Raw genomic sequence first — 27629 nt, 5'->3', positions numbered from 1 at the left:
TTGCAATATAAGTACCAGTGGGAATTGTGTTGCTGTGTAAAATGATAATTATGATTATTATAGCTTCGATCATGTGTTGTTGCTGAGTAGTTAACTTAACTTGGCCAGAAGAATGCTGCTTGCAGATGTTAATCGTTATGAGTAGTTATCTGAACAAGTTCAGTGATTTTCATTTAACGATAGAGCTGTTGAAAAATTCTTCGGTGTTTGTGAATCGAAATTGAAGAAATATTAGCGAGTAATAACGTGGGATTTGTTGGACCAAATGAATGTTTTCTAATGGATGTATTATTTTTCATTTTTCATCCCCTGCATTTCGAACACTTTGTTTCCACAGTAGAGTTGGGAAAAGTGTCGTTTTAGAGGCATATTTTATTTTACTGGTTCCGGGGGAATCGATCAAATTTTTCGGCCCTAGTTTTCCCATTTTCCCCCCTTTTTTTTCTCTTTTTTACGTTGCGAGAACGATACTTGTTGCTGCGGATCGATTTCTGTGACCCCAGCCACCCCACTGTCGCTTTGGACGTCGAACCACTTAGTCCTCTGGCTCTTTAAGCGATTTTGGCGAAGACCCAAACGCTATTTGGTATTATTTTGCTTCCGGAGAATTGACTGGAATATAAATGGAGGTAGGGGGTACCAAGCATCAAATGGGGATGTGGATGTTGAAGGGTGGTGGGAGAAGGAGGTCCGCTTAGTTTTGGATGAGTGAAATTAGAGTTGTGAACAATTGCCGATGTCTTCAAAGGGGTAAAGTGGATCAGTATGGGATGGGTGAAAGATCGAGTTCGATGATGACCTCCTGAGTGTATTCTAATTACATTCTAATGTGTATTTAGTAATTCAAGGTGAAACTAGTATTTAAAAAAGAAAGTATCTTGAAAAAGATATTTTCACAGGTTTTGAAATAGAAATTCGTTATAAGAATTCTACAAAATTTTTTGCGACGCTTATACTTGTGTTACCATTTTTTTCTTCAAATTCCAAAAGTGTTTAGATTATACTTTTTACATTGTCATGTAATTACAATTATACTTGTTACAAATTAGACTTTTTTTACCACTGTATTCGAGTTATCGAATGCGTAATGGATCATCATAATTCCCTCGAGTCTCACGGTTCAACCCCCTCGCTCAAGGAAAGATGAATGAAACCGGCGGATAACAATAACGACGTTCCTCCTTTATTCGTCGAGAATTTACAATTCAATTGTCGCGAGATACAAGTCGTGCGGCGAGGATCAATTCCGACCTAAAGATAAATTACAATTCTCGCCGTTACAAGCTCCTCCCTTGGATCTAAAGGGCAAGGGTCGCGAGTAATGGATGCCACTATTTAATAGTAATAGAGAGAAGGCCTGGAGAAAGGACGACTCGGTGATCTACGAACCGATGCTTGTTCCGCGTTCTTCTTAAACCCCGCGAGAATACTGTACCGATCGACGTTTTCGCGTGCAGAATGCCTACGTTGGACCGATTGCTGCTCGATTTCGCAGAGAAGTTGGCAGTACGAGAATTAGTTAACGTACTATACGGAATTTAACGTGCTAAACATGATGGGTCAGAAAAATCTCCGCACCTCTGCAGACAAATACCACACAGTACTATCTGTGAAGAAATTATGAATAAAAAATATCGAGAATTAAGAAAATCCTGATGGAAAAGAGCAAAATCATTTTTCTTCCACAATTAATCATTTTAGAATGTGGCAGTTTGAAATTTTAAATAGCAATTGTTAGTACTCTTTGAAATATTAAACTACCCTGATTAATCTGCAAAATCCCCGAGGGTCCGTTTGTTAATTGTTAGTACTGAAGGAAGAGTGTCGTTGACGTTCGTAAAAAGCGTTTTGTCTGCAATGGTTGAAAAATACTTTCGCGACACATTGTACGTTCTAGCGATTGCATCAATGGCGAGTTTTACATCTAGTTATTAGTTCCGTCATAAAAAAGTGCCTTTAAGCTTAACAATTGTATCGCACCAGCTACGTACTAACCGAATACCTCCAATCGCTACTCAACTATCGTAACAAATTTTGATTCGCCGCCTGTGCTCTTCGACGAGACATTTACGATCTAAGTGTTACGTAATCTAAATCATTTTGATATCCTGACGCGTTGTGGCGTTCCGGCGGAGTTCCTTCGAATATCCGCAGCTAAACCAGATTGCGCTAAGCAGCATCGAATAGAGAGGCAAATCGAACCAACTAAGTGCCTATGAATTAATTCATCGTTGACTTAATTACACCAAGAGTATCTAAATGCACCAACAAACATATCGCGTGCTTCTGATGGAAATTTAAAGAAGTAGCAAAAGGCATAATCAGTTGAAAACAAGTTGACAAGAATATCCTTTAACCCTTTGTCGCGTGCGGGAATCGTCCGGTCTCATTCGTACGCCGTGCTCACTGAACGCTCCTCGGGCGTTTTCCGCACGATATACGTATCATGTATAGGTTCATCCTCTGCGAAGGGTTAAAGAAATAAATGCACCTAGTCAGAGACTTTTGGTTTACAAGAGCTCAACGACTCGGACCTATCGTCCAGCGAGTTAATTACGATCTACATGTATGTTACGTCTAACGTTCATCAATTGACTAGGTTCCTCTTCTACGATCGCCATTGTTTTGCATTAAACTCTGAATCAGAATGTACTGACTGTTCAAAAGCTTGGAGCTTCTTTAAAGGGGGCCTGGTAACTTGGAGCAGCTAGTAGCCCCTGCGCAGAATGCAACCCGCGCGCTCCTCCTAACCGAGCGCGTTTGATTCTCAGACACCGGGAACATGGACACCTTAAACTTAAAAGTTTCCGGACACCAATGGCCGCCCTCGACATCGAGCGACCAACAAGCACGATATGTATTCTAAATTACGAGGAACAAACCGCGCATGGTCTGCCTACGAAAATATAAGTCCTCGCCCTTCCGAAGTGTCTCCGATCGAATCGAAGGGGCTAGTCGAAGCACCGACGAAACTCTTACGCAGAAACCCTAAATCTTCATTAACGCCGTAAATTACAACGAACTCCACCTTTCCTCCAGTCGGTAATCTGTTTCTCTATTTTTTCGCTTCCAGCTGTCCTCGTTCGATCATCGTAGAAAAGTTTTAACAGTAACGTTCGTTGTTTCTCCTCGCAGAGTCAGCTTTTTGTTCGTTTCTTAGAAAACATATAAAAATCGTTTACCATTAGATCGAATACAGGGTGTTCGGAAAGCGTTCAACGCTTCTGGATCGGTCTCCCTTTCAACGACGGGGGATGCTTCCGTTTTCAGAATGTGCCAGAAGGTACACGAGAAATTCATCATTTTTTATGTGACCGTTTACAGGTTTTCTTATATCCATGTGCGATTCATCGTTCCAACCGACTCACTGACCGAACGCAGGAATTGGTTGTGTTTCAGTACTCGTTATGTACTCGCCCATTTACATTTACGCTTTCACACGTTTTAGGAACAACGGTTCTCCATTGTAGCATACATTCAATCTTGCCGGTGGTATTAGGATCGCAAAGGGCGATGGGAGTGAAATATACAAGGTTCTCGGGTAGTGGAAAAGGAAGCGGGTGAGAAGATAAGACGAAAATGAAGAGTAAGGAAATTGCGTTGGAGGCTTCGTTGTTTAGTTATTACTCTTTAAAGGTTTGGGTCCGGGGCGCCTGGACACGGCAACTCGGGGGTCAGCGCAGCGCGTTGGGCCGCGCGTAGCCGCCGTCAAGGGCCCTATTGTCCAACGCGCGCGGCTGATCGTCGAGTTGTCCTGCTCCAGGCGCCCCGGACCCAAATCTTTAAACTTCAATAACTAAGAAACGAAGCCTCCACCACAATTTCTTTACTCTTAATTTTCGTCTTCTTTTGTCACGTAGAATCACCTACTCCATTTTCAAATACCCATTGCCAATCACTTTGAATAAATAAAAAATGAGTCATTCAATTCTGATCGTTATCAAAACTCGGGTCGAGTATCAATCCCATCGTCCACTGTGTAAAGTGTTGACAATAAGTGATGGAGGAGGAGACACTGATGTGTGAAAGAAATGGAAGGAAAGTCTTCCCTTTTTGTGGTCTTGTATATTATAGAAGTGAATTTAAATGGGTGATTCAGCGAGTGTGGTTATGTACTACCAGTCGTTATAGAGACGCGCCTAGCAACCTATTCCGCGTCTTCGATCCCTATTAAAACACGGTGGGTATATCGACCAGTGACAGTGCTACAAAGAGACAACAACGGTTAACAAATCCTTATCATCCTAGATCGACGATCCTAATTCGTTTCATTCGCTATTTCCGTAGGACCTGGGGACAGACACGAAAAGCGTCGATTGTTTAACAATCTGCAACATTTCCGAAGGTAACTATCGCTCGTGTTTAAGCAGGGAACCTCGGTACTTGCTCAACTGAAATCAGAGGGATGCTAATAACCGACTGCCGCAAACTAAATAATAGAAAAACAACGAAAGCGCCATCTAGGGGTTTCAAGATTCCTTTTACTCGACATTCTCCTTGGTACCAAAAGGACCGCGAGACCCTATTGGTTCTAAAACTCCTTCTATTCGGCATCTTTTTAAGTCACGAGATCTCAAGTGCACGTACGAACGTTTGTAACGCCGTTATGTAGTTCCTAAAGCTCCTATGATCGACAAGCTGCCTACGCCTATGGCGGTCCAGGGTCGATCGTGTCTCATAACCTAGAAAATTCAATGGAAAAACTGTCCCGCGCTCTTTTCTTTTGCTTAAGTTTAGGTTAATTATTGCAGTTTTGGTGTTTCATTGTCGCCGGGCGAGCGTTTAATGGTAAAACGAGACTAATTCTCGACTAGGTCGAACGATTCCCTTAGCGTCTACTTTATTATATGATACCTTCGACGATCGGCTGTCTTTTCCCCCCATTTTTTTCTTAGAAAATTGATTCGCGGTTCCCCTTAAAATTCTACGATATTTCTACAAACGATCTCGAAAAAACGGCTGACTCGAAAGATCTTTGGATTCGTCAGGCTCGGAGCTAAACTAGGTGCGCTCGTTTTCGTATACCCTCGTGGAATGTTCTGTCGATGAACAAAGACACTTCTTATTTAAGGAAACTGGCGGTAACACGCGATTGTCTCGGAAAGTAAAGCGAATCTGCTCGTTTTTTTTTATGGGACAAAAGAAAGCGTTCCTTCTCTTGAAATCAAGTGTACGAAGTCAATCCGTTTCTGATTCGCTACAGGTTGTCTCTAAATTCGTGACTCAACCGGAAACTTGGTAATTCGTTTCGAAACAGTTGAATGGAAATTAACTTCGACTCCGTTACTCGAGTTTCTGTGCAATAAAAGGAAATTTTATTCAATTCATATTTCCCCAGAAGAACCACCCCCGATTGCGCCATGTCTTTAGAGACGTCCTGTACTATTATCTATCGCTTCAGCCCAGTACTCAGTACTCTCTGACGTTCCCCATACTTAATCCTCTTAAACGAAGTTCCTCCTGGCGACCTATCGTCGCTCACGTGAGGCAAGTACCATAATCTTTACAGGAGTTTGGCACGGAAGTCAACTAAGATCGAGTATCTCGTTCGCATCGAATCCCCTCGGATCATGCTCAATCCGCGACGTTCTCTTCGGCGACGTCATGGAGCGCCGATAGAGCGTCAAACACCTTAAATCGTCGACGTTCCTAACCTCGAAACGGGCCCATGGGACTCGTGGATAAGGAAAGTTGCTCTCCCCGAGCTCCACTCGATTTACTTTCTTCCTAATTCTTACTGGTACGTCCCTATCTTCTATAGTCTTTCCTCTGTGATAAGTCGGCTCCTAACGTCTCTGAACGACGCGAACCAGTCGGTCCCTCAATTGACAAAATCGTTACCCTTCCCCAGGAGCACTTGGTTAGTCCTGGACACTTAGTTTGGTTCACGCGCGCTACGTAAGCAGAGTTCTCTGGAGGGAACGCCTCCAGCTCCACGCGTCGAGCACATTCGTGGCAAAATTCTTGAACTCGCTTGCGTTTCCCCTTTCTTCAGAAGCTCCACATTGGAGCTCGTCGGGGCTCGCGTTTCTTGGCATCCTAGAAAAGAGGCAGAGGTCTTCTGATTAACTCATTCCAGAAGAATTTGAAAGAATTTAAAGGTAATAGGATGATTTATCTTGACTAAGGGCACTTGGAGAACCAACACTCGGAGTAGTCACAGAGCAGACGGTCTCTGGGTCACTTTTGACCCGTACGCACCTTTCTGCCTCTCTCCATCACTTAGAATCGTGATTCTATTGATATTTCAAAGTTTAGAGATAGTTTGATGAGCTCGAGATTGACAGGACCATTGATGGCGTGGGTCAGAAGAGACCCAGACACCAAAATCCCAGGGAGAATAACCTACTGTCGGTAAAGAAGTCGACTAATTTACCACCGCTATACCATCCTCCTCAAAATCAATTTTTCTCGATTCCGAGGCCCTCCGAGACAATTTTTACGAGGGAATCTAGTGGTGGAGCTGTATGTACCCTTAGCAAAAGAGCGGAGCCTCCGGTTGATTCCACCAGTGGGCCGCGAGAAGCATGTAGAGCTCCTGGTCCTGAACGGTGTACCCCGGAGGCGGTTGTGAAGGCAAAGGCGGTGGAATCGGTGGCAGCAGAGAGTAGGACGGCGGCGGCGGCGACGGCGACTGGGACTGCGAGAATGTCGTCGTTGTGGAGAGCGGCGTAGGCGGCGTGGTGGTCACTACCGCGGGCTCCTCCTTCGCCGGAGATCAGAGCGCGCAATCGAACATCGTCAGTGACCGTGTGATCACGTCGTCCTGGAAAATCGATCTTCTTAAATTCTTGTTAATAATTATCCGTCGACGCATGCCTTTTTCTACGAAGCATGCCTCGCTCTACTTCCTCCGACTACTGCGCATACCATACGTCCTACCTTTAGACAGCTCTCGATGAACTCCTCGATGGTTATCACGCCATCCTGGTTCAGGTCGAGCTTCTTGAACACCCTGTCCAGCTGCTCCCTCGCTTTCCTCTCCTCTTCAGCGTGGTGCCCGTGCCGCCTGCCCATCAGCTCGTGCACGGCCGTCACCACTTCCCCTAGCTCGCCCCTGGTGATGCAACCGTCGCCGTTGATGTCGTAGAGCTTGAACGTCCATCGTAGCTTCTCGTAGATGCTGCCACGCAGCAACGTCGATAGGGTGACAAGGAGATCCTGCGGCGATCGTATATCACGTGACGCGTAACGTTTACGGGCGCGCCTTTGACGGCGCGATAAGAAAATAGGCCATTACCCTGAAGCTGATGGCGCCGTTGCAGTTGACGTCGAACGCCTTGAACACGTAATGGGCGTAGAGGCTGGAGTCTGGAATTCGTACGGGTGGCCGTTATCTAATCTACGGAGGGAAATCGCGGGTCTCTTATCTAAGTGCAACTCACTGCCATGGGGGAAGAATTTCGCGTAGATGTCCTTGAACGAGTCCTCGTGCACTACGCCCTCCGGGCACTCCTGAAACCACAGAGCATCCGGGAGGGTTGAAAGAGATTGGAAAGCGTTTGGAATAGTTTAACGGGACTGAGGATGATTGAATAAATATTTTGGGGGCATTTAAAAGGCTCCGCGCCACTCGAACGACTGGTTACCGACGAGTTACCGACCGAGTTCCCTTAAACAATTATTCTCGTGTGATCTACGCGTGGAGGCTACTGGGTCAATTTCGACCCACGCTATGTGTCCTGCTGCTGACTTCACTCGCTACTGAATATAAATAATAATAATATTGAAATATAGTAGTAGGCCAAGAATTAGTGGCACAGAAAATTCCGAGGACGTAATTTCCTACAGCACGTTAATTCGCTGAAGATAGAAGCTTGTGGCTTCCGTGCAGCGTCGGAAGAGCACAGCCTGAAGTGGGTCGTAAAATGGTAGAAAATTCGAGGAACGCGGAGAGGAGATAGAAGAAACGCTCGTGTTTGCGTGTTTGCGAACGTGATGAGCAAAGGAATACCCGAAAATGAGGATTCCGCACACCGTGCCGAGGAACGTCTTTGAGGCTTACAGGTAATGCCCTTTCACGCTTCTGCGGCTCCTTTTCGATTGCGCTGTGGCGCGTGCCACGGTCCCAGGAAAAATAAGGGACTCGTTCTTTTGAAAAGGAATAATCGCGAGGCGGAAACTACGAGCCCCTTAGCTTTCTTGTTCACTCTGGTAACAAATATTTGCTGCGATTGATCGCTGATAACCTATATCAACGAAGCTTCTTTATAAAAATACACAAAAGGCACCCGAGCAGGCGAGAGATAATTGAAAATTATATTTGCTTGGTCAGATGCTCCTACGAGACCACGCGGCTGTCGCTCGAGCGCGACAGGAGTATTCGATCGGAGGATGCTTTTTGGGACGAGGGGAGGCTTCCAAGCCTGAGGACCCTCGCCCTTCGCGCGATAGCTGCTGCGTGGAAGGACAACCCTATACTCGACGAACTGTCCACCTGCGAGGACAGATTCGAATTAATCGAGATCCTACCCACCGATCTGCCCTTCGAGCTGACTATAAAGGTCATCGAGGATGAACATTACTGGAAGCGTTGCTCCAAGGACAGGCAAATACAGCACACCAGCCATTCATTTATTTTGAAACAGAATTACTTCCGACCGACCAAAGGGGTGGTTTCAAAACCTCGAGCAAGAATCCTTGAGGAATAAACATTGCAATCTCCCAATTGAATAGCTCAGCAGCCATTTCAAACTATTCGGCTGTTATTTACCACGTGTCTTATTAATTCCTTGGTAGAAGGGGAGCCATTCTTGGCCACCTTTCAAGAAACATACCCCGCGTGGACGGGCTATCGAATTTCCATGAAACAGCCCCTCCCCTCCCCTCTGAGTCGTTAGTCGCGATGGGTGGCCTCGAACTTTAAATTCGTGGAAATTATGGGCGACGTAGGTGGACGAACAACGATCCAGCCGATCACGGGGATTCCTGGCGACAGAGGTACTGCGAGGGTCGAATTGCCGAGTATTTGGAAAGCTTGGAGCCAAGCTACATGGAGTCTCAGATGGAGGAGTGCGAGACGATGATAGAGCTGGTGCGCAATTACGTCCAGGCGATAAGGCTTCGTTCCCTTCTGCCCACCAAGTGAGGAACTGCTTGAGAATGCGGCATTAGTCGAGGCAGCTTAAAGGTTCTCTGGCATTTTGTAGGAAACAGCAGAAGCCGTTGGAGGAGGATGATCCGTGCGCCGCCGAGGACGACGTCGTACATCATATCCCATTGGAAGTTATTCTGCCACAGTTTCCCAATTTGCTGGAGATTCGTATCACTTTTGGGCTTATTTATATGGACGATGGGTTCCAGTGGCGGGACTTTGAGTGAGTTTCGTAGCTGGGGGTTCGGGAGGGTGGTCTCTCGTTGTTCTTGAGGTCTGCTTTGAAAAAGGTTCTCCGTGGAGGATTGCATGGGCCTTGGAAAGGGGATTAAGGGTTGCAAGATGCTGAAGAGATTTGTGCTGTCTAGGAGTAATCTCGACCAACCACGTGCTGCTGCTCTTCTTCAGGGGATGGTGGATAATCACAGTGTCGGTGGTAGATTCGTTTCGGGAGGGATTCGGGGATTGAAAATGTGAAGTTTCTGTTACGACAGGGCATGAAACTTGAAACTCCCATCGCTAACAATTTCCACAACCCTAAATTTCTATCGCCACCGAGTCCCGTCGTCAGAAATTCCCGGAGTTCTGAGGAAAATTTAAATATCACAATCTTCCATCGATACGAATCCTCATCGCCAGAAATTTCTACACCTCAAATTTCAATATCGCAATCTTCAATTGCCACAAATTCCCAACGCCAGAAATTTCCACCGCAAATCCCAATCTCCAAAAATGTTCACCCTCTCAAATTTAAACGTCACAACATTCAATCACCACAAATCCCAATCGCTGAAAATTTCCACCCCCTCAAATTTCAATATCACAATCTTCAACCCCCCGAAATTTCAATCACCACAAATCCTCGTCTCCAAAAATACCCACCCCCTCGAACTCAAACCTCACAATTTTCAATCACCCCGACTATCTACTATTTAAAAACATTTCCATAAAAAAAATTAACTACCAAAATGCCGTGCGCAAACCCAGCTGGAGGAGGTAGACTTCTCCCACTGCAAATTGGGCGACAAGGGCGCCCACGCCGTCGGCGAGTTCCTCTCCGCGCACAAGGCCTTGACGACCTTACATTTAACGAACAACGACATCGGCCCCGTCGGGGTGGCAGGCGTAATATACGGATTGCTAAAAAGGGAGCAATCAATCCTAAAGCGACTAGATCTAAGATTGAACCCCTTACTGGACGCCGGAGCTGCTCACGTATGCGCTTGTAAGTCTACAGAGTGTTTCCGCAACGCCGCCCTAAAATCCACTGACCAGACACAACCCCCTCCCGTGAAACGCAGCCACGTTAAATTAATATCGAAAAACCTGTCGATATTTCTTCTAGACTTGGTTCGGACCGACAGCTTGGAAGTACTTAACATAAGTGGTTGCGGCATAACGTCCGAAGGGGGTGCAGCGCTCGTCGAGGTGTTAAAGTCCGGCTGCGTCGAGTTCGAGACCCTGGTCCTGGACGTCTCCAATAACGATTTTGGGGAAGCAGGTGAGATTAAATCGCGATTAATTTTCTTTAAACCAAATCACGCAACCCTCGGGCCCAACCCTTTCAGAATTAATGTTCCAGGGAGCATTTAGACGGTTCGAAAATTCCCTATCGCCTCTCCCGTACATACGTGGCCGATCGATATTGCTGACGAATAGTAGGACAGCTGTTAATGATAAACAATACTGTTTCAGTGGGCGAGGCGTTCGAGGCCGCGCTGAAGTCCGCTCCGTTCATCGTCGATTTCGACGCTCGAATGTGCAATTTCTCTGGACAATCGGAATACTCCATTCACGAGAGCACGCTCAGGTAAAGGGAGAGGCTGCGCCGCCTCCAGGAATAACGCATGTACGTGTCCTGTTGTTCGCAGGAACAAAGAGAGAAGGAAGAAGGAGGTGGCGGGGAGGCTGCTGGATCGAATATACAGCATGCAGAAATTGTTTGCGATCTCGTAACGACGCGTCTGGTTATAAATTTAATGGCGCAGGAGCGTCGTCTTGGGTTGTAAGCGGAGAGCACTGCGAAGAATAATACTAACGGGAGTACAGAGAACTGTATCTAGCGTGAAACCCAGATCCAGCCCAAAGTGTCTCCGCTTCCTTTTAAACATTCCCACGGAAGCCCCGGGTCCATTTTCAAGCTCTAGTAATAATCGAGGTCGAATAGTGTTCAGGCGAATTTGACCGTTTCGTATAATTTATCGCGCCCGGAAACTCCTTCTCCTTTAAACTCCGCTCAGCGGCGTTAAATAAAGAGCAATGCTCGCCAGCGGCTAATTAAATACCGCCAGAGGCGAGCGGGGTGATTAATATTTTCGCGTAATCGTCGGCGACGGCGTTTCTGTCGCGAGGATCGCGGGAGGAGCAGCGGGAAATGGCCATCAGTAATGGAGAAGGACTAATGAAAGGACCTGGCAACAAAAGAACCGCGCAACTAGGGTGCAGCTACTTGAAGAAACTTATGCGAGATCCGTGAGGGGACGGTAAATGCCGGCGGAAGTAGGCCAGAGGTAAGACTTTTTCCATTATTAATACGGAGGAACGAAGGCGGAGGAAAAACAACGTTAGGTTTCGCGCAATCTCGGAAGCACCACTCCACATCATTCCTACGGTCGTTGTAAAAAGATTCCATCCAACTGCCATCGTTCCCACAATCGAAATTTCTAAAAATATCGCTCCACCCGAGTCGGTATAATTACACTGTCCAACACGATTTTTCGTCCGCAATATCCGCCGGGTGATTCCTGTAGAGCTTTCCGCCCTGAACACGAATCCGTAAGCAGGATTTCCCTATCACCCTCAGTTTTCGAGAGATTCGATTCCGAGTAGTACTTTAGTTTCTGTATTGTAAACTAGAGGTGTTTTACCTCTGCTGATGGTTTCTGGAGGGGAAATGTCTGCTGCATCGCGCGAAGCAGTTAGATTTTCTCCTAGACCCTTAGTTTTTGATATATATAGAAAGATATCTGGAAAAATTGGTGCATTTCGGGTGTCCTTTTCCATTTGGTCGTTGTTTAAACATATTTAAATGTTTATAACTCGATAATATCTGATATCGTTGTGCTCGCGAGGGTTTATAGAATAATTTGACGGAACAAGCAACCGAATAACTATTACTGTTTCAACACAAAAGATGTTCAAATTCGAAAATTTACATTTTCATTAAAAATCGAATTTCTCGAAACCTGAGGGTGTCGGCGACAAGCGGCTTGCGGATTCGTTTCCAGCGCACAGGAATCTATAAGAAACGGCTATTGAATGCCACAGAACAGAAGAAAAGTTCAATTTTTTGGACAGCGTTATTTCCGCCAGATCGGAGTTTGCGGAAACAGAGGCCTGGTACTATTCAATGAAAAGTGGAAGCGTTAACAATTATTGCCGAACTTTTCTTTATCGTTCACAGCTGAAGCTTTAAAGCGGCCAATAATCGACGAACGAAATTTAATGTTTCGGTAAAATAGCGCCGTGGGGGGGGATTGGTTTCGAGTTTCCTGCAATCGATCGCGGTGTCTGAGGACCGTAAAATTTTATCGCCTCCCAGGGATGTTACATTTTATCCTCTCTATCTGGAACGCGTTCGCGTCCCATCGTTTAGTCGCGGGAGAGCGATTCCGCTCGAGATTTACCCCGGAGCGCGTTGTGCTCGCAAAATTCGTCCTGCATGTATCGCATTCTGCGATTCGAAGTTGCCATTTTGACTTTAAACGCGAAGAGAATTCATTGAATTTCTCCGAGACGAGCGTAATGATTCGCAGAAGCGTCGAAGAGGCTCCGGATACTAAACAATCGGACCGCTTATAGCCCGGAACGCTTTATGCTTATAAAGGCCCCTGACGAACGGCAACCCGCGGTGCGTGAAAGTTCGAAGGTCCACTCGCGGCGACAGGGGGCTCGCAGGGGCGGAGTCCGCGACTTATTTACCCCGTCGACCTTTCCGCTCGGCTATCCGCGAACTAATCACCCTGGAGCTGGCCAGGGGGTTCCCCGGATCGCTCCTAAACGTCAAGGTCCCCGGCCTTCTTCGATCTTCGCCGGATACGCTCCCCGCGCCCTTAAATAGAATCGAGTTCGATAGGGCGAACCCCTGTCCAACTTTCCGCGCTTTCGGTAGGGGAAAGAGACTTTTAGAAGCTGGAGGACGGCCGAGGTACTGCGTGAAAGGGATGAAGGGAGACAATGGGGGTGGAGTCCATCTTTAAGAGAATGCAGGACACCGAGCCGCTTTTTTTTCTTGCTCTTGGTTAGAAGAGCGAATGCAGTGGCTTATTCTTGGATTCTTTTTTGGGGAAAATAAGAGGTTAACCCTTCGTGGTCACACGGGGTGCATCGCTCCAGTGCCACCTTATCGTTTCCGGGGACCCATATAAGGCCCTCTAAATTATGCTGAATGAAATAAAATCAAAAATACCTCGCCAACACGCGAATGGAATATGTATCAAAACAATTAAATAAATAAGATTAAACGTGGGGTCCGTTCAGCGAAAAGGGGCCTCATTTTAAAATCTAAATTTTTGTGTATTCGCCGTTTTCTTTCCATCACAGTTGAAGGGCCCATTTCCAATTTCTTTCCAGCTTTTACAGCCCTTTTTTTAAATTTTCCAATTTTTCCGGGGGGCCCCTGGGCTCCGGGGCCCTGAGGCGGCTGCCTCTTTCGCGTCCAGGTTAAGGCGGCACTGTATCGCACCGCAAGAGCAATTTTTGGGTTCAAATGTCGCGCCTTTACGAATTCCAAAGGGGACTTATGTTGCGAAAAAATCAACATTTATATTTCTAGAAGAAGACTATTGAACCATGATTATACGAGTACCAGGAATGTACAATTATCACTTAGAAGTTGAGAAATTCAAAAATACGAAAATGGTAACTCAAAAGTAATCAATTTCTGATTATAAGACGATGTGACCACGAAGGGTGAACTGGGGTACCACGATCTCTATTCTTCTTTCCTTTATTTTATCCTTTACATATTGTAATTCACTCTGTGTGTCAATAAAGCCTGCATTATTATTAATAAGAAAGACCGTGGATGAAGATGCAAGTACGTTCATGCATTTCAGTGGAACTGGTTGCATCCAGGAGGAGCATCTACGCAGGCGAGCAGCAGGGAGATGGATAGCGTGTACAAGGACACAGCGGGGATCGTTATGTTTCTCAATACGTTCTCAGTTAAGGGATGGTTTTTCCGTCGCGCCTGACCCAGCTAGCGAAATGCGTCGCGCGGCTGTAAGTCCATTCCCGACGAGCATAAACGCACGCTCTTGACACAATTGCCAGGCACGGAGTGGGCGAGTGTAGAGCCGGCGAAACAGCGCAATTAAAACACCTGAGGAACTCTTTAAAATGTCTGGGAGTCGTCCTAGCGTCAGCTTTTAGATCCCGGCGCGAGTAGCTCGAGTGTAAATGGGACTATCCCGCGATCTCGGACAACAAGCGCGAGTAAAATGGTCGGAGGAAGACCAGAATAGCGTAGAGGAAATTCTGTCATTTAATGTAGAAGCGCTTTAGTTGGCACGAGGTAATAAAAGGAAAGCAGAAGGACACGCGGAATCTACTTGGAGATTGGACACGTAGCAGATTTCAATTGCCGCGACCTTCGGCTCGAATATTATACCAAATCTGTGGGAACAGCTCAGTAGAACTGCTTCTAACAACGTGGAATTATATTCGCAAGGAATTATTCGGAGAAACTACACTCGGGAGCTTAATGAAGCTGAAGAAGGTGATCCGGGTGCTTCGAAGTAGAAGCATAAGAAAGAGATTCGACGATGTCCTAGCGAGTAAACTCTTTGTCTCCCCGGTGCATCTGTCGCGGAGAGAACCCTCGAACCCCCGCGAAGCTTTCGCAAGCTTTCTGCGGCGAGGATTTGCAAAACGGCGATTGGCGTGACACAGATTTAGGCTGGCGAGAGCATAAACGGCGGATCGATATCTAACGGGTATGCCTAGCTGCGTAAAAACAGCGGGAAAGGCTTGCGCCGCGGCGATCCAGGATCCTGATGTCCACCCGCCGGCGGGCCGTGAACAAACGGTTGCCGTCCGATCGCTCGTGCTTATTGATTTACAATCTCGTTACAAACGCTTTTGCACGATCCGTGACGCAAACAGAGGGTGGGTGGGCCTCGCGTGGCTTTATCGCCGCGACTGTCCTCGCGCAAGCTGCTACTATATGTCGGGCGGTTGATATCGACTGCGCAGGGTGACGGGCCATCGCGTTTCACTGTCCCGTTTCTGTCAGCGATCTTTATCGATAACCATCCCCCCATCCAGTCGTTTTGCACCGTCAATGACTTCTGTTTGTCGTCCGCTGTCAATTAAACTCGCGGTGCCTGTCGAAACGTTGCGACTTTTGGGGCTGGGGGTGGGATAAGTTTCGGTGAATCTGTTCCGGGGGAGGTTTCTTCGAGTTTGTTGCTGAAGACTGATGGGGGAGGAGGAAAGTGGAGGGTTTCGAGAAGAGGGATTAGTAGAATTCTTTGTTGTAGAAGGAAATGGGAAAGAAGAGAGGATTTATTTACTTTTACACTTGGGTATTATTTTAGAATTATTATTTAAGTAATAGATATCTAATGTTTTATTGTAGAAATAGGTTTTTTAATTCCTACGTTTTTCGGGAGCCGCGAAAAAAAACCTCGGGGTGACGGGACTCGAACCCGCGATCCTAGGGTCCTCCGCGCTACTGGCCAGACGCCTAACCAACTCCGCCAAAACCGGTCCCCGATATCTCTGTATTCTGGACTCCCTTTTATGCGGCCCCTGATCCCATACTACCTTAGTAAACTAATAGTTAATTTCAAGTGGACATTAGCTACGTTATTCGAAGGAACAAATAATTCTCCTCTGAATTATTTAGTTACTAATCAATTGAACTTTTATTTTCCTCTGAATGAAGTGTTTGAAACAGAATGGCCCTGTTAAGAGCTTCTACTATTTTATCCGAGACAAATACCTACTCTAAAAAGGGTAGATACTACCACCCTATTTATTCTACTCAATAAAAATGGAAAGTACAAAGAATAATGTACAAACAATTTATTATTAAATTCAGACTGTTCTTATTATTATTATTGTACACTATTCTTTATACATAACGTTTTTATTAGGCAAAATAAATAAAGCGGTAGTAATAGGGACACTGGCAGTAACTGAGACATTTACCCAATGAGGTGGTTTCTCCTAAATTATTTTCAAAAACAGCGAAGAACACCAAAACCCCCTGTGGCTTCCAACCAATCACGACATGAAGTTCATTTTCCAGCCCAAGAAGATTTCACGAAGAGGAAACAACTCGGGCCAGAAACCCACCCCAACTTTAAAATCATTAAACCCCGCGCATTTGGCAACATTCCTGGCATTCTAACCGCAGACGTCTACCCAGGGGAAGGTGCTCGGCCCCGTTTCGAGCTGGCCACCCTGTGCATGCACCCAGGGGAGCAATCAGGAACGGCCAAGATTTCCGCGACGAACTTGTCCTTGCGGAGGGGTCGGCTCGGTCTCCGGTGCCGCCCGCGTCATTTTCCGGACGCGAATGAATTGTAGAGCCCTAGAAGAACGAGTGGAGCTACGTAGGCTAACTGCCCCGCCACTCGTGAAATATTTACGAAGCGTTTCGAGGGCGGCGGTGGTTGCGCTCGCCCACGAACCAACGGGGGTTGCCTCAAGGTTGCATGCACGCTCGGGTCCCGTTCCGCGCGAAAGGTCGGAGGTGTCCAGGTCAATACAACGGGCGTTCAACGCTTTCCAGAGTTTAATTCGAAGGCTGAGACCTAGCCTGGCTAACGTGGCAACGCGTTATAGAGAAAGGTAGCTCCCTGCAATGTGACGAGCCGAGGTTAGCCGAAGGCTAAGTTAAGTTCCAGGCGGACCTAGACTTGGGTCTTAAGAGAGGAGAGGCTTATTCCCTATGCAAATGTGTCTTTTCCTTTTTTTGTAGAAGCTTCCCAAGGGTCGCCACAACCCCCCAGTATTATTTCTCAAATATTTATATTGTATTCAGCGCAGTGGGAGCCATTTTGGTCTACACTCTACAGACTCTGCTTTCCGAGCTTCTTTGTATCGCTCCCCTATTCCGCAGGGACCACCCCCTTTCTGACCGCTTCAAATATCGCGGAGATTTTAAATTGCATATCGCACGGGTCGCTTACCTGTTTGAAGCCGCGGTACATAACCCGGATTTCCTGCCTGGAGAACTTGGTCTGCCTGAGGAGCTCCTCGAGGGCGACTGGCCTAGCAGTCTGTTGCCTGGTCCGCGTGCTCTCGAAGTCGAAAAGTGCATCTTCCGGTCCCGGCGAGTCCGGCGGTGTCGCCATTCCTGGTCTGCCCTTTCCTCAGAGGACTGCAATCCCTTTGGACGACGGAGGTCCACCTTCCCCTCGCTCTTCCGCGACACTTTCACAGCCACGCCGCGACTAATTCATCCCTCAGTTTCATCCTCACCTGACCCTCGAAGCCTCCACGTTCCTCCGCTTTCTCTTGGGTAGAGGGGGAAGGCAATGGTTGGCTGGTGGCTGCAAAGAAAAATGAGATTCGTTTAGCAATTTTTTCTCTGATTCTTTTATTATTCACTGAGGGTGCAACGAAGCTTTTTAAGTATTTTTTTTTTGCGGATGGGGAAACTGACTAAGTGGAGGTGATTAGATTTACGGCCAGGCCTGCGGTCTGCAGATGTGATAAAGAGGAATTTCTAGGTCTTCTGAGTTTGATGGAAATGGATTGCCCAAGTGTCTTGCGTGAAATAAGATTGAAGCTGTCGTTTTAAGTAGATACGGTGCGTCACTAGTCAGCCGAGGCCGTGGACGTTATCGTTCCTCAAGCTGGTGGAGGAATAACGAGTAAGAGCGTGTAAATTCCTCGTGAAAAAACGAGCCTGAAGGTCCTTATCGGTTTTTCAATCCGACGCCCCGTTTTCGAGATATAAATAATTTCATGTCGAGGGGAGCCACCCCACCTGTTCTCAACTTTAACCACTTCTGCCTCGGGAACGAGCCATCGAATCGAAAAGTGGTAAAGGACTTTTCGATTCGGTTTTTAACAAGGGATTTTTCTACGTAATTTATTCCACATATTGCATTTACATGCTTCCATATTGCAAGCTTTATAAATATGTGTATTTTTCTTAAATTTTGTTAGAATTTATAGGAACGACGATTATTATGAAAATAATGTTGAAATTGTGGTGATTCTTCTTTTTTTGTGGATATGTATAGGTTCTGGAGTATACGAGACACATTTTTGGCGTGCATTTTGCATATTTGGCTAGACCGTGGGCCTGTATAAACATCCGCGGTCCGATGATAAGTAAAACTGGCGCGAACCGCTCGTGAAATGACGGATTTAAAGCCTGTACGTGCCTGGCTTTGTACACGTAAGCGCGATGGAACGGCGTGCCGGGCGGCCGATCAAATATTTGTGCTACGAGTGTGTATTCCAGCGAATCTACAACGAAAGCCCGGGCATGGCCAGATCACGGTGGATCGACCTTTTGACCAATCGAATTTTCGCAAAACCACGTGTTGCAGCTACACTTTTGATCTAACATGGGAAAGAACAACCCCTACATCTTAATAATGGTACATTTGGGGTTCACGCAAGTGGAAAATTTCTATTTGAACATATCTTATTGCAACATTTATGTTTGAAAGTTTCTATTCGAAAGTTTCCCACTACAAAATTTCTATTTCGAAGATGTAACACTGGAAAATTTATATTTCAATGTTTCCCACTGCCAAATTTCTATTCGAGAGTTTCCTCATTGCAAAATTTCTGTTTGAATGTTTCCCACGAAAAAAAACTCTATTCGAGAGTTTCTCATTGCAAAATTTATATTTCAAAGTTTCCCACTGCAAAATTTATATTTGAGAGTTTCCCATTGCAAAATTTCTATTCGGGAGTTTCCTCATTGCAACATTTCTATTCGGGAGTTTCCCACGGCAAAATTTCTATTCGAAAGCTTCCCATTGCAAAATTTTTATTCGAAAGCTTCCCACTGCAAAATTTCTATTCGAGAGTTTCCCATTACAAAATTTCTATTTGAGAGTTTCTTATTGCAAAATTTCTATTCGAGAGTTTCTCATTGCAAAATTTCCATTTCAAAGTTTCCCACGAAAAAAAACTCTATTCGAGAGTTTTCCATTGCAAAATTTATATTTCAGAGATTCCCATGGCAAAATTTCTATTCGAAAGCTTCCCATTGCAAAATGTCTATTCGAGAGTTTCCTCATTGCAAAATTTCTATTCGAGAGTTTCCTCATTGCAAAATTTCAATTCTGGAGTTTCCTCATTGCAAAATTTCTATTCGGGAGTTTCCCATTGCAAAATTTCCATTCGAAGGTTTCCCACTGCAAAATTTTTATTCGAAAGCTTCCCACTGCAAAATTTCTATTCGAGAGTTTCTCATTGCAAAATTTCTATTCAAGAGTTTCTCATTCCAAAATTTCTATTCCATAGTTTCCCACTGCAAAATTTCTATTCGACAGTTTCCTACTGCAAATTTTCTATTCCAGAGTTTCCCACTGCAAAATCCCCAATTGCAGATTTCTTCTAAAAACTCTACTTCGTAAATTTCTAAAAAAGAAAATTAGAAACTTCGAGCGAGCCGCCGACCAAAGATCCACGTGGCGCTCAGCTCAGAATTACGTGGCTTTCGACCTCGATTGATTGACCACTGCTGCGATAAGCGAGTAAATATCCAGCATAAGTAGGACCTAGCGAGCCAGCGAGCTTCAAATTATTTTCACGTGGGAAATTACGTAAGGATCGGTTGGGGAAGATCCGGGTCACTCGGTTAACGCCTATTGAAACAAATACACTGCCACCCACCACCTACACACAAAGAAAAATAATAAACTCGTCGGGCATCGCTGATTTCTTTCAAGCTCTCATACTTCAAAAATAAAAAACAATTCCCCCGAAGTACCTATTCCCAAGGAACTTTCCTCCAAACCAATTCACCTTTGACTCTGAAAGAAGCCACCGTCTCCCTGGAACTACATAAAATTTCCATTCCCAGTAAACAAGATGTCCGCAAAGATCACGAAATTAAAAAACCAACAACCCCTTTGAAAATACGCAACGTCCCTATTTCAAAATTCACGCGAAAATTTTAAATCGGACACTGCCATCCGGAGACGATTATTCCGTAATCGCGGAGCTCCATGGCCGAAGGAGCGGCAAGAGGGATGGAATTTTAAGGCGAAACTTTGTCCGTTACGTTCCCTCGGGGGATTCTTATAAATATGAATTACGCAAATCGCTAATTGCGGTTCTCGTTACCTACTTCCAGACGACTCGGCTCGTTACGCGAGTACGCCGAGTGCTGGTAAACGTGTGTACGGGTACTTTCTGCTGGTGAAAACGAATTAATTAAGGTAAGAGAACGGGCCCGCGCTGTTTCGCAATGGGGGGGGGGGCAACGGAGCATTTACCGAGGAAGCACGTCCGAAGGAACGCGTAGCATCGATCGTCGCCGACGGTGGATCGGCGGAATAATAGAAGCGCCGCTGCAACAGATTCGTTGCCCCGAGTTTCCGCAAATAGGGGAGGATTTCGAAGAAATGTCGCCGCCACCGGTTGCCAGTAAATGTTTGAGGGTGGACCCCGAAGAGATTCTACAGTATCGATTGCATTCGAGCCGCCTGCGACGGCTGGCCGAGGATAAATAAATGAAGGGGGTAAATGCCGATGGAAAGTCGTGGACGCTGAGGAATTTTTATTAAAGCCGCCGGGCGATGTTTATTAATCGCCGGGCCGAAGTAACGGCCCACTGGTCCGCGATAGAGCGTGCATTCATTGTCAGGAGTAAACGCGAGGATCGGCTCTAGGTGCCATCGAAAATAGATCGCGGAGTAAACCGAATACCACCCGCGCAAGAATTAGGCACAACGCCTTAAATCTTCCATCGAACCGCTCGCCCCGCGATGATTCAACGCCGACGATTCTCGCAACAAAACGAAGCGCGTCCCCTATTTTTTTTTTCCCCTAACGCTGACAAGAATATTTCACGCGAACGAGAATTGTCTAATTCCTTTCTCGAATTAAAATTTCCTAGACTAATTAATACTTGGACGCGTGAAATGACGCGGGGTGGTCCCATTCTCCGAGCGGCGTATTTTTAGCCCTCGCGCTTCCCGATGGACTTATTTACTCTGCCCCGCGATTCTTGAGATATTGAACGGCGATATCGAGAAGTCGTGCGGAAGTTAATTACTCGTTACTCGAGCAGCAGCAACCCCAGCGATTATGGGACATTATCTCGGCGCCGGGGATAACGAACGGGGGTAATTTGCCGGGAAATGATACACGACGGGGCATTACGTAACACCTCGCGCTGGCACCTGCCCCGCGAGACTTGGAGGGAAAAAATATATTCCACAACAGACGTTAAACCCGCTTTGTTTCCTTTGTCAGTAGAAACGTGAAACGAAAGAGCTTCACTCGTCGCTAGGATGAACCTCGATAAACGTCCCCCTTCCCGTCGAATTTCTGCCCGCGGATTAAAAACAAAGGGTGCGCGAGCTTCGGTTGAAGAACGCCGGGGCTCCTGGCAAATAGACGAGGACGAGTCGACGGGACCACGCTGCCGAGAGGCTCGGAGCGACGGTGCTGCTTTAATTGCTAAAGATAATATCAACACCGGGGGTGATTGTAACTGGACCATGTGCGGAGAGCTAGAGAGAAACATTGTTTGTTTCTCTGCCTGCCTAGCGATCTTTATTACCTCCAGGAGCGTCGGCACTAGAGGCAGCGAGGCTGGGGAGCTTGTCCGGCAAAGGAAAGCGGAGCTCCCCGGATCCTGCCAGAGCACATCGTTCACCAGCACTGTCCACCAACACGTTGCACCCTCTCCGAGAGTACCACCCCGGGTTGTTGATTAATTATTCTCCAGCGAAGGAGCGGAGCATCCCTCCCAGCCAGCCCACCGAGGAGGGTCCCCCACGTTCCGGGGGAAGGCCCTCGAACCTGCTCGCCGTGGAAATTCGATAGCGGAGGACAAGGTTGCGTGCGGAATCCAGAGCAACGGAGCGCCGTCCGGTTGCGCGTTCTAGGGGCAAGAGCGGCTCGGACGCAGGGTGGATGACCCTGGATGCGTCTCTGTCGAGCGGGTGACAGTGGTCTAGGGGGAGGGCAGGGGCGGCCGCGCACCGTCCACGTTACACAGGGGATCAAAGAGCGAGGATGCTGGGTAGAGGTGAAGCTGTCGGCTGGCGTACCGTGCGATCCGGCTCTCCGTCCTGGCGACGCTTCCTCACGAGACCGGGGGAGCACCGAGGCGTTTATGTCATGTCGGTGGCGTACGCGCGACGGCGACGTTCCCCTGGCATCGGTCGCCGCGGTTACCGGAAGCGAAAGGGCAGAGGACGGACCCGCGCAACTACGCAGTCGGCGGCAGACTGGAACATGCCCGGGTCGAGCGGAGCACGCATCCTCTGGCGCCGACCAATCGCCGGCCACCCTAGCGCCGCTTCGCCTCCTCGATCCTTCCGGCGAAAACCACCCTTAAACGGGGGCGCACCGGGGCCGCCGCTCCTCGGCTTCCTTCGAGAAGCCCGCGAACGGGGAGGTCCTTTCGCGCTTTCAAATCGGAGGGTGCTTTTTTCTGGGGGGATTTTTGTGACCTGGGGAGGGTTTTTGTTTGGGGGAAGGGTAGATTGGTAATTACGCTATGGTCGGGTGGGGTAGAGGGTGGAATTAATCCGTTCTTGGTTGAAGGAAAAGTGATGCAGCTTTGGGGGTTCCTTTGGGAGGGAACGATGCCTTTGATTTCGGGAGCAATTGGTTGTATTTGTTGCTTGATTAAGGGGGCAGGGTAAAGGACCCAATTACTGACACCTTAAGCTAGTTTACTTAAAATAACGAATAATTAAACTGTAGTGTATAATCTATAGTATGGATTATAGGTTGAATTGCATAATTATTTTTGTGCGTCACTTTACAGCGTTTATTTATTCGTTATTTTAAGTAAAATAGATTAAGGTGTGAGTAATTGGGTCCTTTACCCTATTCTGGTCTGACGAGCCATTTTCGTCGCGTTATTTCGGATTTTTTTTACGAAGAACCCATTAATTTTATCGTTATTCAGTTTATCGCTACCATGTTTTGTCACGATTACTTTAAACCAGTCAACTGCGCTTGATTTTCATTTTTCTCTATTCACAAAATTTGTGAAGATAGTTTAAATATGAATAAGCATTTAGCAATAAACTGAATAATAATAAAATTCATGGGTTCTTTGTAAAAAAATTCCGAAGTAACGAAAACGCCTCGTCAGAGCAGAACACCCCCTTAAGGGGCTCGGGTAGTTGTTGAAGGGTTAAAGCTTGTAAGGGTGGGGAAATACGTGGGATCACAGGTTTCGCTTACTTTCAGGGGCATGTGGTTGGAATTTAGTAAAGATCTCTTTAGTATAGACCTCTTAGAAAAGTTTCGTAAGGTTCTATTTTTGAGCAGAAACAATTGGTGAACTCTGCTTCCCCTCTCGGGCCGAGGAATTATTTTCAAAGCACCCATCGAGGGGGAATATCGTTTTGTTGATAATTTCCCTTATCGTGCGCAGATGGGTCACTAATTTCATTTACAGCAAAGCTTGAGCTTCGGTCAAATCTAACTTAGCTCCGGCTTATTCCTATTTTCTGTGAACACGGTTGCGGTTTTTTTTCTACCGAGCGACTACTTCAAAAATAACAATGACGTATCTCGTACGTAACTATACATCAAGGGTTCCGATTGGCACGCAATCAAAATGACCAATGTAAATTCGAAACATTTCGAGGAACCCGAGCCACCGCGTCCTCGTCGATATTTAAAGCGACGAAGGGGCGACGGCATTATTTAAACAATGGCAATTTATTGCTGTTGTTTTAAATACGCTGATGGGCTCGCTTGATTTCAAAATGGGACCACGTCGAAATTAATGACGATTATGAGAGTAATTATTTTATTGGAGTAAATGTTTGCTCATAAAGCAGCGGCGCGAGAAAGATTTTTCATGCTGAAAATCCCGCGAGTAACCTAATAATTTTCCACAGCGTCGCGTTGCTTATTTACGGGCGACCTCGAAAAACGTTCCACCTCGATGCAAGTGGAGCATGCAGCGCACGCACGAGTGGGGCCGACTCCTCGATTAATAAATTAAACAGATATCGGAAAGTGATTCCCTTCCCGTCACCCGCTACGTCCCATTAAATACTGGAACTTGACCGGAATTCCTCGCGGCACGATTTTTAAACCCCTCCGATTAATAACGCGCTCATTAAACTCGATAACTTTCTCCTGCCGACATCTATCGTGGACGTAAATTTGAAATAAGCGCGAGAAAAATCCGCCAACCCATCGAAATTCGCCACTACAATCGAATAGAAATCGATTCCAGGGTTAGAATTTTGATTTTCGAAATGGGAACTGAAATTGGCCAATTACGAATTAAAATAGATGGAAAATTCACATGCAAGGGAATTCTAGTCGAGATACAAATTCGAAATGAGCGCGAAAAACCCGGAAACCCAACGACTTTCGCCACTACGGTAAAGTAGAATTCTATTTGAAAGTCGCCCTTCCGGTTTTGGAACTGGAAATTCAAATCGATTAATTACAAATTAAATAAGAGAAGAATTCCAACGCCACGCGTTATCAAACTCTAATTTTTCTTTCCGCGGTAGTAAATAGTATTATATTGTTAAAATAATCTCTCGGATAATAGCAGAAGATTGCTTAAAACGGAATTACACTGGAAGCAGTTCGAATTCGTTGCCAATGGCGCCTCCAGTGCTATGAATATCTCTTACGAAATTGCGTGGGAATCTATAGCTTCCGGTTTGCTTAATTCAAAAACAACAATTCTACCCAATCCCTCAAAGCGCCACTAATATTGTTCGCTCTGTCAAGCAAAAACAACGACCAATCTCTGCATCCCGAATTACAGCACTTTCGTCGCAATTAAAAAAGGCTAGTCACGTGTACACAGCTTCGAAAATCTACTTACGTAAGCTCTCGTTTCTCCAGCTGCGCCGAAATTACTGCAAAAAAAAATCGGCGATCGATAAGCCAGGTGGTGGACTCGTCCAGTTAAACCATTCTACTCGCATTGATCGAGCTTTATTTTCGAATCTTCATTGCGAATTTACCGCAGAGACATCTAAACGAATCGGCAAATAATTCTAGCTATAATCAAGCATTTATGACTCGCGCGGTATTTATATATTCATTCGCAGCTGTACGCCTCTGCTAGGCAGCGATCGGAGCAACGTGTATCGTCGCTGATTGGCTGCCGCGATTTGGAGCAAAAGCGGAAGTAGACGGAGAAAGAGACTGTACAAAAAAAAGAGACAGAAATACTGACAGAAAGAGACAGAGAAGTACTGATAGAAAGAGATAGATATGGTTTAGGTTATGTTATTTCCGGTTTCGCTCCAAAATGGCTGCGGTTGTACCAATCGCTCCCTAGAGGATCACTAGCCTCTGCTTCATATGCTGCGCCGCTTGTTTATGCACTGTTAACACCAATTTAGAAACCTTCTAATCACGAACTTTCTCGATCTATTTATATAGTAAAAGCCCAGCGACAATTCGCGGACCAGGGAAGGTTATGGCGAAGATGGATTTGTCACTGCTCCGAAGCAAATTCCGCGGCTCGATGCTCGGCGTTCTAATAGGCGATTGCCTGGGCAGTCCCTACGAGAACGAGGAACTGCTGACAACTGGCATGAAGATAATCTTGCAACGGTCCCTGGACAAATTGGAGGGCCCTATGTACAAAGGTACCGCTGGAGCACGAAGCTGTACGAGCAATACCCTTTCCCTCTCGCTGGTTTTGACAGAGTATTTTTTTAACTGTATATAGCACCTGTCATGCAGTTTACAGATGACTCCGCTATGACTTACTCGTTGGCCGAGTCGCTGGTCAAGGCGAAGGACTTGGACGTGATCGACTTGGCGAAGAGATTCGTTAAGAGTTACTACCTGGAGCCCAATCGCGGCTACGGCCCCGGCGTCGTGACCGTGTTCGAGAAGTTGCGCGGCAACAGGTTCGCGGACGTCGTAGGCCCCGCGAAGGAGCAGTTCAACGGTCAAGGCTCGCTGGGGAACGGCGGGGCGATGAGGATCGCCCCCGCCGCGTTATTTTGCTATCAGAACTACGATAAACTGCTGGAGACGGTTCGCAAGGCGACTCAAATCACGCACACCCACAAAGTTGGGATGGACGGGGCTATTTTGCAAGTAATGGAACTTCGGGGGGTGTTAATACATTAGAATATTCGAGGGGGAACGTGCTTCTTATCTAGGGTTCTCGCGCGCTTGTTCCCAGGCAGTAGCGGTCCATCAGAGTCTTCTGTTGAATCCCAAAGAGAAGCTGATTGTAACGAATTTTATTGATGATTTAATCGATAAGATGGACAAAGTAGAGAAAGACGAAGATGGGTATGGTCGGAGCGTACATTAAAATTGCTGGAATAGTTAATTTCTCTGTGACGACTCTTACTCTTTTGCAGTTTGGGTATTTCAGAGCCACAGCCCTATAAAATACAGTTAAGCAAGATAAAGAGTTTGATCTCGGAGGATGGGGAAGGGCCACACGCTGAAAAGATTGTGCAGGAATTAGGGAACAGCATCACAGCTCTGTATTCAGTACCTACTGCAATATTTTGTTTCTTGAGGGCTCAGAAGCCAATTACTGGCATTGAAACTGACAATCCCTTTAGAAGGGCAATTCAATACGCAGTGAGTTCTGTCTACTGCAGTAATAATTAGCTGGGCTAATGGAAAAAATAGAAGCCAATAGATATTGGTCTTTAAATGTTCCTTTATTTCCAGATTAGCTTAGGTGGCGATACAGATACTATTGGCAGCATGACAGGCGCAATCGCGGGCGCATTTTACGGCGAGGAAAAGATTAATTCGAATCTTCTGCAACACTGCGAGGCCTCGGAAGAATTTGCAACTTTAGCGAACCAATTGTTCGACGCAGTGGCGGTACAATAGGAACTTCGATCTCTCAGGGCGAATTCCACTTACGCCCAAATAGCCCGCAATTTTCATTAAGCTAGGTTTTCCTGCACGCGATGGGACGCATCGTCAAGAATTTCAAAGTTGATTTTCTCGAAAACGAAGCGCAATATCGAAATTTTTTTATTCCTTTTCCTCAGCTCATTTACTTATTATAAGTCGAAAAGAAAGAGTAACTTTTTTTGATATCGCGCTTCATTTTCGAGAAAGTCGACTTTGAAATTCTTGACGATGCGTCCCGTCGCGTACAGGAAAACGTAGCTTAATGAAACTCACGGGCGATTTAGGCGTAAGTGAAATTCGCTCATTACGCGAAGGAAAGACACTATCAACTGTAACAATAATAATCGATCGCAATTTTATCTTGTAACAGACTTTCATGGAAATGTAATTCCAGTGAAAACTGCAAATTGAATAATTGCATTTGCGTATTATTAGGCGCCCCGAAAGGAATGCATTGTTTTTTACGTTTTTAGCAGGGATTTGTACATTTGTCGAATAAACGATGTTTATACATAATCCCGAATATTCTTATCTTTGG

At 46.2% G+C, this 27629-nt stretch overlaps 3 protein-coding genes across 12 annotated transcripts in view; 2 read left to right on the top strand and 1 right to left on the bottom strand.

Moving 5' to 3' along the window:
* LOC143375947 (dynein regulatory complex subunit 5) overlaps positions 1-11699 on the top strand; it is a 34869-nt gene extending 23170 nt beyond the window's left edge. For 2 of the 5 annotated variants that reach the window (XM_076825649.1, XM_076825650.1), the window contains 3 exons: positions 10440-10595; positions 10790-10904; positions 10966-11233. In XM_076825649.1, the coding sequence (XP_076681764.1) occupies positions 10440-10595; positions 10790-10904; positions 10966-11050 (356 nt within the window). In that variant the 3' untranslated portion in view covers positions 11051-11233. Of the gene's footprint in view, positions 1-7380; positions 8008-8275; positions 8549-8892; positions 9085-9149; positions 9326-9384; positions 9524-10081; positions 10320-10439; positions 10596-10789; positions 10905-10965 lie in introns of those variants that run through there. The other 3 variants (XM_076825647.1, XM_076825646.1, XM_076825648.1) reach the window with 3 other exon arrangements.
* On the bottom strand, positions 1162-25196 carry LOC143375957 (A-type potassium channel modulatory protein KCNIP1). 3 transcript variants are annotated; one of them, XM_076825678.1, is made up of 7 exons: positions 25068-25196; positions 17236-17598; positions 7386-7455; positions 7241-7311; positions 6883-7161; positions 6474-6782; positions 1162-6039 (listed from the first exon to the last, which is right to left on the bottom strand). In XM_076825678.1, exons 2-7 carry the CDS (start codon positions 17398-17400, stop codon positions 5992-5994), a joined length of 942 nt encoding a protein of 313 aa, XP_076681793.1. In that variant the 5' UTR covers positions 17401-17598; positions 25068-25196; the 3' UTR covers positions 1162-5991. The 3 variants fall into 3 exon arrangements, with proteins under 3 accessions (XP_076681793.1, XP_076681792.1, XP_076681794.1); XM_076825677.1 differs by lacking the exon at positions 25068-25196 and adding an exon at positions 22300-22538; XM_076825679.1 differs by lacking the exons at positions 1162-6039; positions 25068-25196 and adding an exon at positions 22300-22520 and having other exon boundaries at positions 6579-6766.
* Positions 25141-27607, top strand: LOC143375956 (ADP-ribosylhydrolase ARH3). Of its 4 annotated transcripts, none has more exons than XM_076825675.1 (6): positions 25141-25274; positions 25634-25842; positions 25926-26302; positions 26391-26503; positions 26575-26803; positions 26897-27607. In XM_076825675.1, the coding sequence occupies exons 2-6, from the start codon at positions 25671-25673 to the stop codon at positions 27062-27064; spliced, it is 1059 nt and encodes a 352-aa protein (XP_076681790.1). In that variant the 5' UTR covers positions 25141-25274; positions 25634-25670; the 3' UTR covers positions 27065-27607. The 4 variants fall into 4 exon arrangements, with proteins under 4 accessions (XP_076681790.1, XP_076681789.1, XP_076681788.1 ...); XM_076825674.1 differs by having other exon boundaries at positions 25168-25298; XM_076825673.1 differs by lacking the exon at positions 25141-25274 and having other exon boundaries at positions 25522-25842.
* Positions 27608-27629: the final 22 nt, after the last annotated feature.

This window comes from Andrena cerasifolii, chromosome 13, assembly GCF_050908995.1.
Source record: "Andrena cerasifolii isolate SP2316 chromosome 13, iyAndCera1_principal, whole genome shotgun sequence".
NCBI classification, from domain to species: domain Eukaryota; kingdom Metazoa; phylum Arthropoda; class Insecta; order Hymenoptera; family Andrenidae; genus Andrena; species Andrena cerasifolii.
This window is presented reverse-complemented; position numbering and strand designations above follow the sequence as displayed.

Bases quoted from the DNA above. Each gene is read 5' to 3' on its own strand.
- LOC143375956 (XM_076825675.1), top strand. From the start codon at position 25,671: ATGGCGAAGATGGATTTGTCACTGCTCCGAAGCAAATTCCGCGGCTCG. The intron at 25,843-25,925 runs GTACCGCTGGAG...AACTGTATATAG, and splicing joins GGAGGGCCCTATGTACAAAG to CACCTGTCATGCAGTTTACA. The intron at 26,303-26,390 runs GTAATGGAACTT...GCTTGTTCCCAG, and splicing joins TGGACGGGGCTATTTTGCAA to GCAGTAGCGGTCCATCAGAG.
- LOC143375957 (XM_076825678.1), bottom strand. From the start codon at position 17,400: ATGGCGACACCGCCGGACTCGCCGGGACCGGAAGATGCACTTTTCGAC. The intron at 6,783-6,882 runs GTAGGACGTATG...CAAGAATTTAAG, and splicing joins TCATCGAGAGCTGTCTAAAG to AAGATCGATTTTCCAGGACG. The intron at 6,040-6,473 runs GTACATACAGCT...CCTCTTTTCTAG, and splicing joins GCTCCGCTCTTTTGCTAAGG to GATGCCAAGAAACGCGAGCC.